Below are 17,263 nucleotides of genomic sequence, written 5' to 3'. Positions count from 1 at the left end.
AAATCTTAAAAAATGGGGGTTTTTTTTTTTGGTTTTTGAACGTCCAGAGGACCTGACTTAACATTTGTAGATTAGTCAACAGTGTTTCCCCTACCGTTATACAAGCGGGGCGCCCTGCCCCGTCAATAGAACCGAGCGCTCCCTGTCTACTTTACACCACCCACCCACCCATCGACAACCGTCTGCATTGATGTAGCGAGGACACAATACAAACGCGATAGCAAAATTGCTACTGACATACCGATCCGCTACCACCGGCAGCAACGTAGCGCCAAGCTAGCAGACGGGCAACACAGATATGACTCCGTCTGCCCCCACCCCCGAAAAATAAAAAATACCACGAGTGCCCCGCCAACAGAGCTGATCTAGAGGAAACACTGGTGGAGGAACTCTCCTCTTACTTTCTGCTCGTAACAGGTCACGTTTTTAAACCAAACGATTTTTGCCAAACAATCGTCCATTAGACCTTGTTCTATGCAATAAAAATGTTTATGTACAAACATTTAATCTTCCTACTACGGTGGCCCTAAGGTGTAAATGAACAACATTTGAAAAAACACAACAAAATCAACAAAAACACAACATTTGAAAATGCGTTATTTCATACATTAAATAAACGGAATCACATTTGAAAAAACGGAATTACATTTGAAAAAATGAAATAACTTTAGAAAAAACGGAAATTATATAATGTTTGAATGATTCCGTCTTTTCTAATGTAATTTCGTTTTTTCTAATGTGATTCCGTTTTTTCAAGTGTAATGCCGTTTTTTCAAATGTACCGTTTTTTCAAATGTAATACTGTTTTTTCTAAAGTAATTCAGTTTTTTCTAATGTATTTCCATTTTTTCTAATTTGATTCTGTTTTTACAACTAATTCCATTTTTTCTAATGTGATTCCGTTTTTTCAAATGTAATGCCGTTTTTTTCAAATGTACCGTTTTTTCAAATGTAATACCGTTTTTTCTAAAGTAATTCAGTTTTTTCTAATGTATTTCCGTTTTTTCTAATTTGATTCCGTTTTTACAACTCTAATTCCGTTTTTTTCTAATGTGATTCCGTTTTTTCAAACGTAATGCCATTTTTTCAAATGTGATTCTGTTTTTTCAAATGTGATTCTGGCCACTTCTGCTTTGCCCACTTCCGCTTAATGTAATTCCACTTTTTCAAATGAAATTCTGTTGTTTTTTCTTTCAAATGTAATTCTGGTCACTTCCGCTTTGGCTTAATGTAATTCAGTTTTTTCAAATGTAATTCCGTTTTTTCAAATGTTGTTCATTTACACCTCAGGGCCACCGTAGGCTTTGGACCAGAATGGCCCACAACACATTGGTTTTAAGGCCTCGTGGGTCATTTTGACCCAAGGACAGCAGTAGGGTCCAAAAAGAGACAACACATCCACTTCATTTCTTAAATCAACATAAAAACTAACATCTCTCCTCTCCAGGAGGGGGGGGGGGTCGACTTTAACCTTTCAATTTGTTTTCAGTGAAATGTTCTCCAACTGTTCAAAGTCTCAGTTTTGGTTTTAATCCATCTCTTTCTAGAGCACTGTCGATCTTGTCCTCACGTTCTTCTTTGTTAGCAGACTGTGTACAGTCTGAGCTAACAATAGAGACAATGCTGCCCCTGGACTTTGCAGCCATTATTGTAGTTACATTAAAAAAAAAAAAACATTTATATGGATCATTACGGCCAGAACGGTCTATGAATATCTCTGAACACTGCGTCAAGAATAAAAACCTGTACCTATAAAGTTTTTAAGTGTTTAGTGTTGCAGCCTTACAAACTAGTAGAATGCACAGTGTGTTTAAGTATTCACGTTGCAGTATTTTTAATTTACTTTCTTTTGTGATATATTAATGCTGTTTAAAGACCAAGATGTCATTTGGATCAAACAGAAAGACCTTGACGACAGTTATCCTTTTAGCTAACTTGGACACAGTGAAGTACACGAGCGTTTCAACAGCACTGACCAAGCACCCTGCACCCTTAATGGCACCGCCATGATTGTTTTCCTGAGTAAATCCTGAAATTCCAGGAGATATTTCAGTCAAACGAAAAGCTCAGTCAGAACTTAGCGTCTTAGGTGGTGGGCAGTCATATTCAGAGACGACAGGAAGTGTGATGTAGCCTACGGTGTGTGCACACAGCAACCATTAATTGTGTGAATGTTTATGAATATTCACTCTATTGTGAGCCACTTTTTAGCAGCTTTCTTGTTCCGTTTGAACAAATCATAAATCAAAAACATGCAGCTCTTTCAGGACAATCCTGCTATGACTTTTGGTTTTGGTGCAACTTTAACTTTTTGAAATATTTAGCATTTTTAGCTACATATAATATGAACTGAGCTCATTTTACCTCCTTCAAATCTTTAGCTCTGTTTACAACCTTCTACTGCTCCTTTCACGTTTTTTGTTCTGCTTCAGCTTCTTTTCGCTTCCTTCTGCACATTTAAACTTTTTGCAGCTACTTTCAGCTGCTTTTTCAGCCATTTTGTGCTCCTTTCAGATTCTTTCTGCCAACTAATAAAAAATATATATTTTTTTTAAAAACTCATCCAAGCAAACAGAGCATTTAAGTGAAGCCCTGAGGGTCTCACAGGGTGAACAAACCACAAACATGAACTCTGCAAGAAATGCACAGCAGTCACAGGAAAGAGGTTCATTAATAGAGAGACAGCTCATTCTGCAGAAGGTAAGGAGGAAGAAAGGGAATGTGCTGAAGGAGGAGGAGGAGGAGGGGGGGACCCTGGCTTCAGTCCTGAAGAAAGAAAAGGCAGGATTTATTCAGATGATGGACTGGAGGAGGGAGGGAAGAGGATTAGGGCAAAGAAAAGCCTCCCATTGTAAGGATGTTTTCTCCTACAGACACTCCAAGGTGTATGAGAAATATTAATTATTGCTGCAGCTAAAACAACCACACTTATCTCTATACATCTGACACAGTCAGCTCATATGAGCCGCTCAGCTCACCCAAAGTCCTGGTCCATAGACTTGAAGAAGAACTTGTAGTTGGGCTTGTTCAGAACCTGTTTAAAATCCAGCAGCGTTATATTTTCCGCAGCTATGGGGATCTTCACCAAGTACGGCGTCTCCTCTTCGTCGATGTGATAAATTATTTTGGTTTCCGCCATTTCTGCTCGGATTTAATTCACCCCACGAGCCTGGAAGTTTCCCAGAGACGATGAAGGAAGCGATAAACTTTGTTGGCTTTTTTTTTTTTTTTTTTTTTAGCGAGCGGCGGAGCTAGCAGCTAAACATGGATGAAGCAGCTACAGACCGAGATTTTTTTTTTTTTGTCTTTTCTTGATTTAGCCCGAGCCGAAGATTTAAAAACGTCGTTGTCCGCCTCTGAACGAGTCGCTTTGCCTCCGTAGACGAGGGGCCGAACCTCTGCGGACACGCTACATTCAAACGACCGAACTTCCAGCAACTTTTCCCCCCAACAAAAACATACAGAGGGGGGTCAGAAAACTTTTTCACCGCTTGTTGCGAGCCAACGCGGCGTGTGACGTCATGACGTACCCTTCTCCCTTGTTTTACGTGCTGTTCCAGCAAAGCCCCTGTAACGTCCACAACTGTATGGAGCTCTGTAAGTGCCAGGTGTAGTCGAGTCAACTTTATTTATAAAGCACATTTAAAACAACAGTGCTTAACTAAGACGGCGCTTTAGGGCCACGCTAAGAAAAAAAATAAAAAAATACATCGCCATGCTAAGAAAAAAATAATTAAAAGCCATAAAATTACAAGAATAAAGTCGTATGAGACTTTTTTTTTTTTTACATCTCTCATTTATTATTATTTTTTTTTCCACGAGTAGGATCCACAACGCTACCTGTCAATCAATCCAGTAGACGTGTCAAAAAATGACCCAACCGAAGCTAAATGCTCCTATAAGTGAGTCACTGCCTCTTTCTGGCTTATTTATTGAAGACCTCTAACATTCGTCATTTTACCACACTTAAAATGTGGTAAACTTTATCATATTGGAGTTTGGATAATATTACAACTCATTTAGCTTCGGATTGGTCATTTGCTGACACGCCTACTGGATTAATTGACAGGTCGAGTTGTGGATCCGACTTGTGGAAAACAAAAAAAATTTACGACAGCTGTAAAAAAATATATATATATCGTACGACTTTATTCTTGTAATATTAAGATTTTATTTGACTTTATTCTCGTAATACTATGACTTTATTCTCGTAATTTTATGGCTTTTAATTTTTTTCTTAGCGTGGCAATGCAATTTTTTTTAGCGTGGCAAAAAAGCCTCGTACGACTTTATTCTCGTAATATTAAGACCTTATTCTACTTTATTCTCATAATACTATGACTTTATTCTCGTAATACTATGACTTTATTCTCGTAATACTATGGCTTTTAATTTTTTTTCTTAGTGTGGCAATGTAATTTTTTTAGCATGGCAAAAAAATTCTCGGACAACTTTATTCTCGTAATATTAAAACTTTATTTGCATTTATTCTTGTAATACTACGACTTTATTATCATAACTTTATAGCTTTTAATTTTGGGGGGCGAAAAAGTCTCATACGACTTTATTTTCCTAATATTAAGACCTTTTTTGACTTTATTCTCATAATACTATGATTTTTTTTCTCATAATTTTATGGCTTTTAATTATTTTTTCTTAGGGTGGCAATTAAAAAAAAAAAAATTTTTAGCGTGGCCCTAAAACTCCATCGTACAAAACAATAACATCAATGAGAGTAAATTAATGGGAAAAAATGAAAATAACGATACTGACAAATTAATTAAAAGCATTAAAGAAAAAACTTAAAAACACAGGAAAAAATACTAAATCCACTCACGCTGTGTGAAATGCCAGAGAAAACAGATGTGTTTTTAGCAGAGATTTAAAAACAGGAAGAGAAGTGGCCTGCCTAATGTTGAGGGGCAGATTTGTTCAAAAGTTTGGGGCCCATGACTGAAAAAAACAGATCACCTTTGAGCTTCAGTCTTGGAGAATTTTAAAGTCAATTCTGGCACACACACAGAGGGAGCCAGTGAAGGGAGGACAGAACTGGTGTAATATGTTCAAACCTACAAGTTCCAACTAAGAGCTGAGCAGAAGCATTTTGGAGACGCGAAATGGAGACCTGGCTGACCCCAACATAGCGTGCGTTACAGTAGGCCAGTCCGGTCGGGTAGTGATAAATGCATGGACTAGTTTTTCAAGGTCAGATCTGGACAACACTCAACTATCTGCCTTAATTGCTTTACTGTGTTTGCACCCACTGAAATAAAAAGACACCAGAAAGGCTGACCACAGCGCTCTGTGTCAAGGCTGTTCAACTGACAGCCCGGGGGCAATATAGATATTTTCTTGGTTGCAGGTTCACCAACAAGAGTTTGATCGATCTCATTTTACGTTCACTGTTGCTCTTTCCATGAGAAATCAAAGATTACTGACAAGTTCAACCTTTCAGACTTCAAAATTAGCCATCTGTCATGAGAAGTTTGCACTCAATTATCAGTTTTCTAGAGGGATGAGAAAATATAAAGTAGTTTTCATTTAAAGTGTCATCTTGGGGGGGCCAGATAAGATGTTAACAAGGGCCAGATTTGGCCCGCGGGCCTTGAGTTTGACATGTATTGTGTGAGCAGTAACAGTTCATTTGAACAATTTCTCAATGGACCAAGTCGTCTCACCAGCACGCTGTTGAAAAGTATCGCAGTAGTTCATCATCATCGCTCTTGTGGAGCTTGTGTGCATTTTAAAGGGCCGTGCCGTTCCACGAAGGAAACGTTACCGTGTAACTAATAAAGCTGGACCACTTGGCGTCGTTTCTGATTTTCAAGTTTATTTTCAGTCACCAAAAAAAAGACCATTTTACAGCTTCAAAAATATATCTTCTTTGGATACACGACGATATATAAATGTGTTGTTTGAAGGGAAAACAAAGGTGATGATGGAGAGAAGGAAATGCTTCCAACGAGGATACGCCTTTCTGCTGGGTCTCAGTTGGTCACGCAGTATTTCCAGAAACATGCTGTAAATACAAAGATAGAAAGACAGAAATGAAATGTGTTGTGCTGCAAAGTTTCAAACTAGAGATGCACCGATCCAATGTTGGGATCGGAATCGATATCGGGAAAAATCTTGACCGTGTATCATTAGAAATGCACCGATCCGATATTCGTACATCGGTATCGAAAAAAATCTTGATCATTGACAATGTGACCGATCCACAAGGACGGGAGCTGATTGCTGTTTATTTTAAATATCTGACAACCAAGCTAGCGAAGCTATTGTTTTTTCCTCTTATTTCTGCTCCTTTATTATTTATTTTACATTATATTTAGAATTCCTGAACCATTTATAATAATAATAATAATAATGTATTGTCATCACTGTATGTTTCCATACAATGGCGAAATTGGCTCTCTGCATTTAACCCATCCACTCCCAGGTGGAGCAGTGGGCAGCTATTGAAGGCGCCCGGGTAGCAGTTGGGGATAGGGTGTGCAGCTCAGAGACACCACAAGATGTGCAACGACCAAGGATTGAACCTGGAACTTTTGGGTCTCAAGTCAGCTGCCCTGCCTCTACACCATCTCGGCCTAAAGGTTTGTTGAAGTTGATGTTTGACCAAAGTTGTCAACCTATTGTTTTTGTCAGTTTCAGTATCTATTATTATTTATTTTACATTGAATGTTATACTCATAATTGCACTGACTGAACAAATTAAAGTTGTTGTTTTTATGTGTTTGACCAAGCTGTTAATTCAGTACATTTATGTCTGCGTTAATTCAGCACTGTTTTTCCTGTGTTGGTATCAGTATCGGTATGGATCGATACTAAACCGCATATATCGGTATCAGACATGAAAAAATCTTCAAATCTTTTGTGTATATATATATATATATATATATCAATCAACCTTTATTTATACAGGTAAATCCCATTGAGCCTCGAGGACTCATTTACAAGAGAGACCTGATTTCAACAAAGAAAGATGACAACAATGGACAACAGCAACAACAATAAGCAGTTATAAAAACTCATACTACAGTTTTTTTTTTTTGTTTGTTTTTTTTTTTAACAAATAGGATGGCTAAAAGGAAAAAGGTAACAAAACCAAAAAAAAACAAACAAAAAAAAACTGCTAGATTCCGAGACAAATGTATAAAACTAAAAACAGGAACATGTCTGCATTGGTCCCTGCCAGGAGTCCAACAGATTCTTAAAGCCACTTAGAGAGGTCAAGGTCGAGAGCTTCAAATCTTTTTGTAAGATATTCCAGGAAACAGGAGCAGAGTAGGAGAAGGCCCTTTTGCCTAGTTCAGTCCTCACTGAGGGAACACTGCAGGTAATGATGTCCTGAGAGCGCACTCCGTAGCTGCACTCACGCAGAGACATGTAGGAGGAGATGTATGAAGGCAGCAGACCAAGAAGTGATTTAAAGATGAAAATGTACCAGTGAGAGAGTCTGCGTGAAGTTAATGATGTCCAGTTAACCAGTGAATACAGGGTGCAGTGGTGGGTACGATAATCACAGCCAGTTATGAATCTTAGTGCACCATGATAGACAGCATCCAACATCTGCAGGGTTCTTGTAGGAGCGTTCATGTAAATAATATCACCAAAATCAATTGAGGGAAGGAAAGTCACAGATACAAGGCGTTTTCTAGCATTCAGGGTTAGACAGGATCTGTTTCTGAAAAAGAAACCCAGTTTAACTTTCAGTTTCTTTACCAAGTTTTCCACATGGAGCTTAAAAGAAAGATGTGAGTCGACCAAGGTACCCAAATATTTATAGGAATCAACAAACTCAATGGGGACACCATTTGAGGATAAAATCGGAGGAAGAACTGCTGGGACCAACTTCCTATTTGAAAAAAGCATCCCTTTGGTTTTTTCGGCATTTAGGACAAGTTTGAGGTGAAACAAATCAGTCTGGATGATGTTAAATGCAGATTTCAGAAGCTGGAAAGCCTTAGCAACTGTTTTAGCTCGACAATAAACAACTGTGTCATCAGCATAGAAATGTATGGATGCATTAGGGATGTTTTTACCTACATTATGTATGTAGATTGTAAAGAGGGTGGGTCCTAAGACTGAGCCTTGTGGTACACCATTGTTGACTGTTAAATAACTGGAGGAAGTACCATTATGTTGAACACATTGCCTCCGGTCTGAAAGATAGTTAGAGAACCAACCAATGGTGTGATCTGAGAAACCGATTTCTGAGAGTTTATGACACAAGATGTTATGATCCACAGTGTCAAAAGCTTTAGACAGGTCTAAGAAAAGTGCAGCACAATAATCCTTAGCATCCAGTGCTTCAACAACGTCATTAAGAACCTTCAGTGAAGCAGTGGTTGTGCTGTGTTGTTTCCTGAAACCAGATTGATGTGGAGGTAAGATGTTAAATGAGTCCAGGTAATTTTTGATTTGAGAGTTTATCAGTTTTTCTAGAACCTTGGCTAAAATGCAGAGTTTAGAGATTGGTCGATAGTTGTTCAGTGATGTGGGGTCACCTCCCTTCAGCAAAGGAAGAACAAAGGCTGTTTTCCAAGTGTCTGGGATGGAGTTTTGTCTTATGGAGAGATTGAAGATGTGGGTCACAGGGACTGTGATGATATGAGCAGCCAGCCTTAAGAAATAAGGTGGAAGTTCATCTGGACCTGCAGATTTTTTAGGATCAAGATCTTTTAACAGTTTATTGACCTCACTGACTGAGAATGGAGAAAAAGAGAAGCTGTGATTAACTGAGGATTGACTTGTAGGAGGGATTTGATTTGTAGAAGTTTGGTTATTAAGTGAAGTGGCTGATTTTCCATTAGTTACTGTGTCAAATAAAGAACCAGAAGCAACAAAATGTTTGTTGAGACAGTTCAGGATCTCGTGCTTATTTGACACAGGAGCAGAGTTAACGAGAAGTTGTGATGGGAGGTCAGATGATTGGGGGGTGCCTGAGAGAGATTTAATTGTTTTCCAGAATCTGTTAGGGTCATTTAGATTTTTGGAGGTCTGAGATAAGAAATAGTTTCGTTTTGCTGCTTTGACAGCAGTTGTACATTTATTCCTCATCTGTCGAAAACTCAACCAATCAGTGTCTGAGTCAGATTTTCTCGCTGAGGCCCAAAGATGATCTCTCCTGTGCAGGAGGTCAGCTAGCTCTGGAGTAAACCAGGGGCTGTCTCGTCCCTTTATTCTGAACTGACGAAAAGGAGCATGTAAGTTCAGGAAATAAATGAAATTATTATGGAAATAGTTCCAAGCAGAGTTCACGTCATCAGTTAACAGAATACGATGCCAGTCAAAGTGAGACAGATCCCAGAGGAATGACTGTTCACAGAAATGTTTCAGATCCCTTTTTTTAATTAATCTGGGCTTAGAAGGTGGAAGTTTACTATTTCTTAAAGCCGCTGTCACACAATGATCACTCAAAAGATCAGCGAATACACCTGTACCAGGGAATTTGTGAGGCATATTAGTTAGAAACAGGTCTAAGATGGAGGAATTGTCAGGATGGCTTTTATTTAATCTGGTGGGGGAGTCGATCAGTTGGGTTAAATTAAAAGACAAGCAACATTCCTTGAATTTGTCACAGAGGGGGGTCGACTTACACCAATCAATATTGAGATCTCCAGCCAAAAAGATCTCTTTGAATTTTAAATTACCAAGGAATTCCTTAATGGCATTTAATGCTTCAGGTGAAGCTGTGGGGGGGCGGTAGCAGCAGACTACAGTTAAAACCTGGCCTCCATTCAAGGTGATGTTTACAGATAAGGCTTCAAACTGGTTTGGAATTGTTTTGAAAGTCACAAGACTTGAAACCAGAGTGTCTCTAATGTAAATAATGACTCCACCCCCCCTTTTTTGACGATCACAGCGGTAGATGTTAAACCCATTGATTGCCACGTCATTATTCATTACAGATTTGTTGAGCCAGGACTCAGAAATAAAGATAACATCTGCCCCAGAAGAACTGACCAGGATTTTCACAGCATCAAGTTTTTTCAGAAGGCTACGAGCGTTTACATGCAGAAAATGGAGCCCAGAGGCGTTTTTAAAGTCATTTGGTGTGCTGTAATTAGTGGGGGGTCCAGGATTAGGTTGAATTCCTGAGAGCAATAACAACATTATTATCAGACATTTTCTTGAGTTTTTTGTGACTGATGTGTAATTACAGGAGTTAACAGTGTGACAATTAGCCCCCATAATCGAACCATGAGAAACATTAATGAAGACGCGATCATTCAGAACCCAAAAACAGTGAAAGTTGCAGTGATGGACAGATTCAGGTGTATTAACAAGATTCAGTGACTCCAGATAATCTGAGAACTGAAAATAGTGACAGTAATATGAATGATGCAGAAAAGATTCAGACCATAAAATGTCACAGTTCAAATGGGCAAACAAACCCGACGAGGTGGCCCAACTGCAGTTTGAGTCAGGCTGAGGGGGGCTCCGGCCCCCCTGTGAAGATGGATGGATGGATGGATGGATGCTCCCGTGAGAAACAGAAGCTGGGTCCAGAATCAACAGGCCGAAACAGAAACTGAAAATTCGCAGCAAATAGCAGAGCGAGCTGCCAGAAAATCCTCCTGAAGTGAAAGGCATGGTCCAAGTTCGTTTCAGATCAACAGGGGCCAACAACGTGATCCGGAATAAAATTAATTATTATCCAGGTGAGTTTGGATGGAGGCTTGCAGCAGCTCCGATACAAACTCCGAACTTCTCTCGAGCACCACGCAGCCCTGCTCCTCCACGCTGCTCCTCCACGCTGCTCCTCCGCTTCTCAGCACCCGACAGCACGGGGCACCCCCGGTGAAAAGCGAGACTGACCGGATATATATATATATATATATATATATATGATTTAATCTAAACATGTTACAGAGAGAGAGCCTTCACAAAACAGCTCTCTGCTCCACACAGAGGGACGTACAGTATATCTCGGTGGTCTGTGGTTGTGTCAGGAAGGGAATCCGGCGTAAAAACAATCGGCAAGTCTTGGTACAAGTTAGCTCGTTGTGGCAACCCCTGAGGAAGGGAGCAGCCAAAAGAAGAAGAAGAGCACAAAAACACCAACCGGTACACTGTTTGTCATGTGTGACGTCACGTATGCACAAGACACTCAAACTGAACAAAACACACAAGCCTTACATCAGACTTCAAGGGATAAAAATAAACGTCCAGTTGTTATACGTTTAAAGTTTTACTTCCAGTGTTTTTTGAAGTTGGGTTTTGTGGAAAAGGTAATTAAAAAATATCTTATCTGTTCCAGATAACTGTTTGAGCAGCCTCAGTTTGACGAAATGGAGTTAAATGTGACCCGACTGATGAGCTAACTGCTAATTTGAGTGGCGTCGAGATCAAACATGACTGATGCCGCCTAGAAGCAACTCAAATCTCAAAATTGTTCCTGTACGTAGGCCTGTCGCGATAAACAATAAATCAATTAATCGCATGGTAAATAAAAATTATCGACCTTATTTTCATTTATGGGGCAGCACGGTGGCGCAACTGGTAGAGCTGCTGCCTCTCAGCGAGCAGGTCCCTGGTTCAAACCCCGGTCCAGGGGCCTTTCTGGGTGGAGTTTGCATGTTCTCTCCGTGCATGCGTGGGTTTTCTCCGGGTACTCCGGTTTCCTCCCACAGTCCAAAAACATGCATGTTAGGCTGATTGGTAACTCTAAATTGTCCCTAGGTGTGAGTGAGAGAGTGAATGGTTGTTTGTCTCGTTTGTCTCTATGTGGCCCTGTGATGGACCTGCGACCCGTCCAGGGTGTACCCCGCCCCTCGCACAGTGATTGCTGGACATGGGCACCAGCGACCCCCGTGACCCAAAATGGAATAAGCGGGTAAAGAAAATGGATGGATGGATGGATGGATTTTCATTTATCGGCTTTATCGTTTCTTCATGTTTCTCTTTTTCTACTGAAGACACTGGACGACCAAAGGCTCACTCTGGTGCTCTTCACTGACTCCTCCCTTTCTCGTCTCTCTTTAAAATCTGTTTTAATCGTCCAAAATCGTGTTTTTGGCTCATTAAAAGCAGCTAAGCTACGAGCTAAGTTAACAGGTCGGCATAAGGAAAAATAATATTAGTTCCAGAACTGCGCCGCTCAAGGTGGCTGCATGTTGGAGTAGCTCTGTTACATTCATTCTGAGATTTTGCTTTTGAAAACTTTAATTATTAATTTTTCTGGATTTAAATTGATTTTTTCAGATGATTACTTCCTCTGGTATCAGATGCTGTGCCGCTGGAAGGATTTTTACTGAAACCTTTTTTACTTTTGGACATTTATGATGCGTCACCATGACAACAAGGTGGTTTTCTACAACTGGGAGCTGCTGATTAACATCTCCAAAGCTCAAATAAGACCTCAACTACAGCCCCAAAATCCCTAATGAGTTGAAAAGGAGGTGCTGTAGATGCATTACCGTCTACCCGGAGGCTGTGCTCGAGTGCCTGACTGCCGAGAGGTAGTGGAAAACACGGATCGTGACAGAAGGACTGAGATCATCCCCCGGCACCTGCAGTTAAGTCTGCGGTAATGAGGGGCTCGGGAGGCTGCTGGGAGAAATGGCGATTGCTCATGGAGGAGTTCTGGTTGACATTCAGGCTGTCCTGCTGCCCAAGAGGATGAGAGGTCTGCAGGGTCTGGGTGGACGGATCGGCATCTGCAGCCAGTTTCTTTGGATCTGTTGTGGGACGGACTGCTACAAGAGACCCTTCCTGCCCAAAACCATCAGCATCTAGAACAACTCTAATGAAACCAAGATGAGCTACAACAATTACTTTCCCTTTGGGATTAATGAAGTATTTTTGAATTGAATTGAATTGAAAACCTCTGTCTTGTCGAAGCCCCAAAATTCACGGTTGAAACCCGTGCCTTCGTGTAAAAAGTTATTTTTCTCTGCCAAAAAAGCTGAGAACTTGTTTACTGATTTTTTTTATGAAAAGAGTTGTGTGAAAAATGCTTTGCTAAAAAGCTCAAACCACACAGAGCGTCCGCCATTTTGAGAACCAAAAAAAGCAAGGAGAGACAGCCCATGTCACGTCAAGGGGCCTCCATCCCATTTTTCTTAAAGAGCCACGCTGCTCGCTCCCTCACTATCCATCCTTCGCTTCAAACAGTCTTATACTGCCGTCCGGTGGTCAAAAAATGTACTACACTCAAAACAAATTAACCAACATTTCTTCTTAAATTTGACAATAATTAGTAATTATTGTCAAATTTTAAACAATATTATCATTTATCGCGATAATTTCTGAGACAATTAATTGCCTAGAAAAATTTGTTATCGTGACAGGCCTACCTGTACGTCATGCAAATGCTGTTTTATAAAAACTTTTACATCGCCAACAAACGAATTGGATTTTCTCAGATCTCTCGTCAAGTCAGATTTAAACTCCAAACTGAAGTAAGTGACAAAGCTATCTACAACAGGTAAAATGTTGATTGTTCATAACCTTTCTACTGAGCTTCACCGCATCATGATCAGTGTCCGTCAGTGTTGGCTGAAGATTTATTTATAAAAGTAATGTGTGTAAAAGTATTCACAATTTGTAACCATAATAAATAATAAACATTTAAGTTCAGGGAACATTTAAAATATAAAAACGTAAAGCACTGTTTCAAAAATATGAAATAAGTCTTGGCAGAAGATGTTAATGAGGACAACAAATCTATATAAACAGTTAGTTAGTTAATTAATTAAAGGCGACTTTATAGCTTCATATATGTTTGTGTATTTTTTCTAAATGCTCATTTAATCTCTGATGATAAAGTTGTAGCTTTGACGTCACCGAATAAATAATATATTTAAGATCTTTTCATTAGTTTTTATTTGCTCAAGCTGAATTCTTTTCTTTAGGGAAACAAAGCTTAAACAGAATATTTGACTTCTACTCCTCTCTCTTCCTGCTCGTGTACAAATCAGCCCAAACCGAAATATCGTTTTAACGTCAGCTAATCGTCCTTTGTCTTCGCTCACGTTTCCACCTGAAGAACAATCCGAGTCTCTCACCTCTTTTGTTAGTTTTTGGCAAACTCTGCTCAGATCTGAGAAAACCCTGAGAGCGAAGCTTGTCGGCTGCCGCCAGCTTCAGGACCACTTCTTTAAGGTCCTCAACCTAAAACAACAAAAAAAACAGTATAAACAGGTGAAGATTTCATCCATCTGGTTTTAATCATCTAAAAATATGACATGTGCCTCCTTCAATCTGCTACTTTTATGGGTAAATAAATAAATAAAACTTTGCTTTCTGTGTTAAAATGTGCAACTCTGTCTTAAAAAAAAATCCATTGTATTGTAGCTATATGTTCATAAGTGAAGACATTTTACCATATTGGCAAACTTTTCCTGCGGCGGTGACTCTTTTGTTCCTGAAAATCAAATTAGAAACAGTATTTGACCATCTTATCTGACGTATTTATCGTTGCTCAGTAAATGTTTTAGATTTATATATATATTTTTTTATTTTTTTTACCTTGGCTCCAGGAGTCTCTCCCTCCGTCGTGCTGCATCAGTAAAGGATACAGGTTGTTCACTTCTCTCTGTTCCCCCCCGTTGGTCCCTTCTTCCACCTTCGACACTAATTTCTGAATAAAATCTGTTGAAATAAGCAATAATCCTCTTTATAATCTTGTATTTTACGGTAAAAAATAAAATAAAATTTACCTTATTTTTCAGAATATAAGGTGCACTTAAAATCATTTAATTTTCTCACAAATCAACAGTGAGCCTTATAATCCGGAGCTCCTTATGTATTAATTCTAGTTGTGCTTACGGACCTCGAACAGATTTTATTTGGTACACGGCGCTCAAAAATCTGTCAAAATGAACTTGTTTCGCTTAATGCACCTTATAATCCGGTGCGCCTTATAGTCCGAACAATACGGTAGTTATTAAGAATGAAAAAAGCAGCTCAAGTTAAGCCATAGTTAAAACCACAGAGTTACTAATGTCAATTTAATAAAGCGCAAAGACATTTTTTAAAAGTAAAAGTGCGTCTCGAAGGCAGAAAATGATTCCAGTCTCACCTGCTTGTGGCTCCACGTTGGGCTCGGGATACAAAAGCAGAGCTTGTGTCCATGTTGCAGAGCAAATCACAGCTAAAAGGTTGACCAGAGCTACAGAAAGCATGGCGTCACGACGACCGGACGGTCAGATTCAGACTCTTCAACTCAACTGAGAACTTCACTTATATCTCCTCCACGACCATCCATCACTGTCTGATCAATACGTTTTCGTCACATCCAGTCTTCTCCTTAATGGATTTGACACGATGGATCAGGTGTCACCGAACACAATTTAGGGGACCTGGACGAATCTGTCGAAGCCTATCTGCGCTTGTACAGAGCAGCCAAACAAATGTTTGCTCTGCAGCAGTAATCACAGCAGCTCTGATGGGTGTTTTTTGTGAGATGGGCCGTAAACGTGAGAAATAAACACGCAGAGCGGCTGGAAGTGTGTCACTGCAAGTTTCCACGTCATTTTGTGTCCAATGACTCATTTCTATTCAATTCAATTTATTTATATAGCACCGAGTCAAAACAGAAGTCATCCTAGGGCACTGAACAGAAACATTCACGTACGTAAAAAGTTTAAAACGTTATTCCTCTGAGGAGCAGACTGCTTTGAGTCTTAACTTTGTCGCAGACTCTCATCTTGAGCAAGCACGAAGGCGACAGTGGGAAGGAAAAACTCCCTCATTAGGACAAAACCTTTAGCAGAACAAGGCTCAGGACAAGCGTCCATCTGCTTTGACTGACTGGGTTTGGTAGGAACAGATACACAATGGCAGGTTAAGAATCACATGTTAAGATAGAAATAGTATCAAATGAAAACTATTCAATTGTAATAATTCATTTAAGGAAATTAGGTCAATTTGTCCTCCAGTAGTTTAAGCCTACAGCAGCATAACAAGCCAAACCTGACTACAGTAGTCCCTCGATTATCGCGGGGGTTCCGTTCCCAGCCCCCCGCGATAAGTGAAAAACCGCGAAGTAGGAGTAGTAGTACAAGTAGTAGTTTATTTTAGTATTTATATATATATATATATATATATATATATATATAAAGGCATTTTAAACCCTGCCCACACTCTTGCAATATTCTAAACAATGTTTCTAAACTCTAAACGCGCTAAAAGAGCACAGCACGTCATGATCGCCGCTCTCTGCCACCTGCAGCTCTCGGCCATGCCCACTTCTCAGTTGCAATTGCTGGCAGAGAGCGGAGATCAAGACATGCTGCAGTTGGGAGCTTCTCCCTGCACCTGTGGGCTGCACACAGGTGCAGCGGGTGCTAAATCGTTTAAAATCATTTATTTTCAATAAACAATACATGCTACGCGTGCAGCTCATCCATCAACCAGCCAACTGTGTGTCCACTCTTACTTTGAAAAACAACGAAAGAGCGAGGCCGCAAAAGTTGAACCGTGAAGTAGCGATGGACTACTGTATAGGATTTATCAAAAAGGAAAGTCTTCAGCCCAGTCTGAAAACTGGACAATGTGTCAGCCTCACGGACAGAAACTGGAAGTTGGTTCCACAAGAGAGGAGCCTGACAACAGAAAAATCTGCCTCCCATTTTGCTTTTGGAAACTCTAGGAACCGCAAGTAAGCCTGCAGTCTGAGAGGGAAGTGCTCTGTTAGGAAAATATGGAACAATAAGATCAGTAATATAAGATGGAGCTAGGTTGTTGAGGACTTTGTACATTAGAAGTAAGATTTTGAATTACATTCTGAATTTAACAGTGAGCCAATGAAGAGAAGCTAAAACTGGAGATATATGATATGATACTAACTCCAGTTAAAACTCTGGCAGCAGCATTTTAGATCAACTGAAGATGTTTTAAAGAATTATTTGGACACCCAGATAACAAACCATTGCAATAGTCCAGTCTAGACGTGACAAATGCATGAACCAGTTTTTCTGCATCTTTTTTGGACGAGATGTTTCTAATTTCTAAGGCCATAAATTACCATTTTTATTCAAAACGTTGTTGTGCTGCACTGGTTAAAAAAACGTATTTAAAGTTATTTTTTGCATACTTTGGACAATTCTAACTTTTCTATGAAAACACAACATTTGGTCAATTTCACTGGAAACCAGAACTCAGCTGGACCTGTCACAAACTAAATGTGTGAAAGTATAGTACATGACGAATATGTGCTCTAAAGGGCTTAAATCAGAAAACAAAGTGAGTTCATTATATATATATATATATATATATATATATATATATATATATATATATATATATTCAC

The 17,263-nt window shown here is 39.6% G+C and overlaps 1 protein-coding gene across 1 annotated transcript in view; it reads right to left on the bottom strand.

Annotated features, from left to right (window-relative positions):
- The window catches only part of dvl2 (dishevelled segment polarity protein 2), a 45,795-nt gene extending 42,269 nt beyond the window's left edge, over positions 1-3,526 (bottom strand). Inside the window, exon 1 of the mRNA XM_037676376.1 lies at positions 2,979-3,526. Coding sequence (XP_037532304.1) covers positions 2,979-3,139 — 161 coding nt within the window. The 5' untranslated portion in view covers positions 3,140-3,526. The remainder of the gene's footprint in view (positions 1-2,978) is intronic.
- Positions 3,527-17,263: the final 13,737 nt, after the last annotated feature.

The sequence above is a fragment of the Nematolebias whitei genome, chromosome 1 (assembly GCF_014905685.2).
Source record: "Nematolebias whitei isolate Nwh7 chromosome 1, NemWhi1, whole genome shotgun sequence".
In the NCBI taxonomy this organism is placed as follows: domain Eukaryota; kingdom Metazoa; phylum Chordata; class Actinopteri; order Cyprinodontiformes; family Rivulidae; genus Nematolebias; species Nematolebias whitei.
This window is presented reverse-complemented; position numbering and strand designations above follow the sequence as displayed.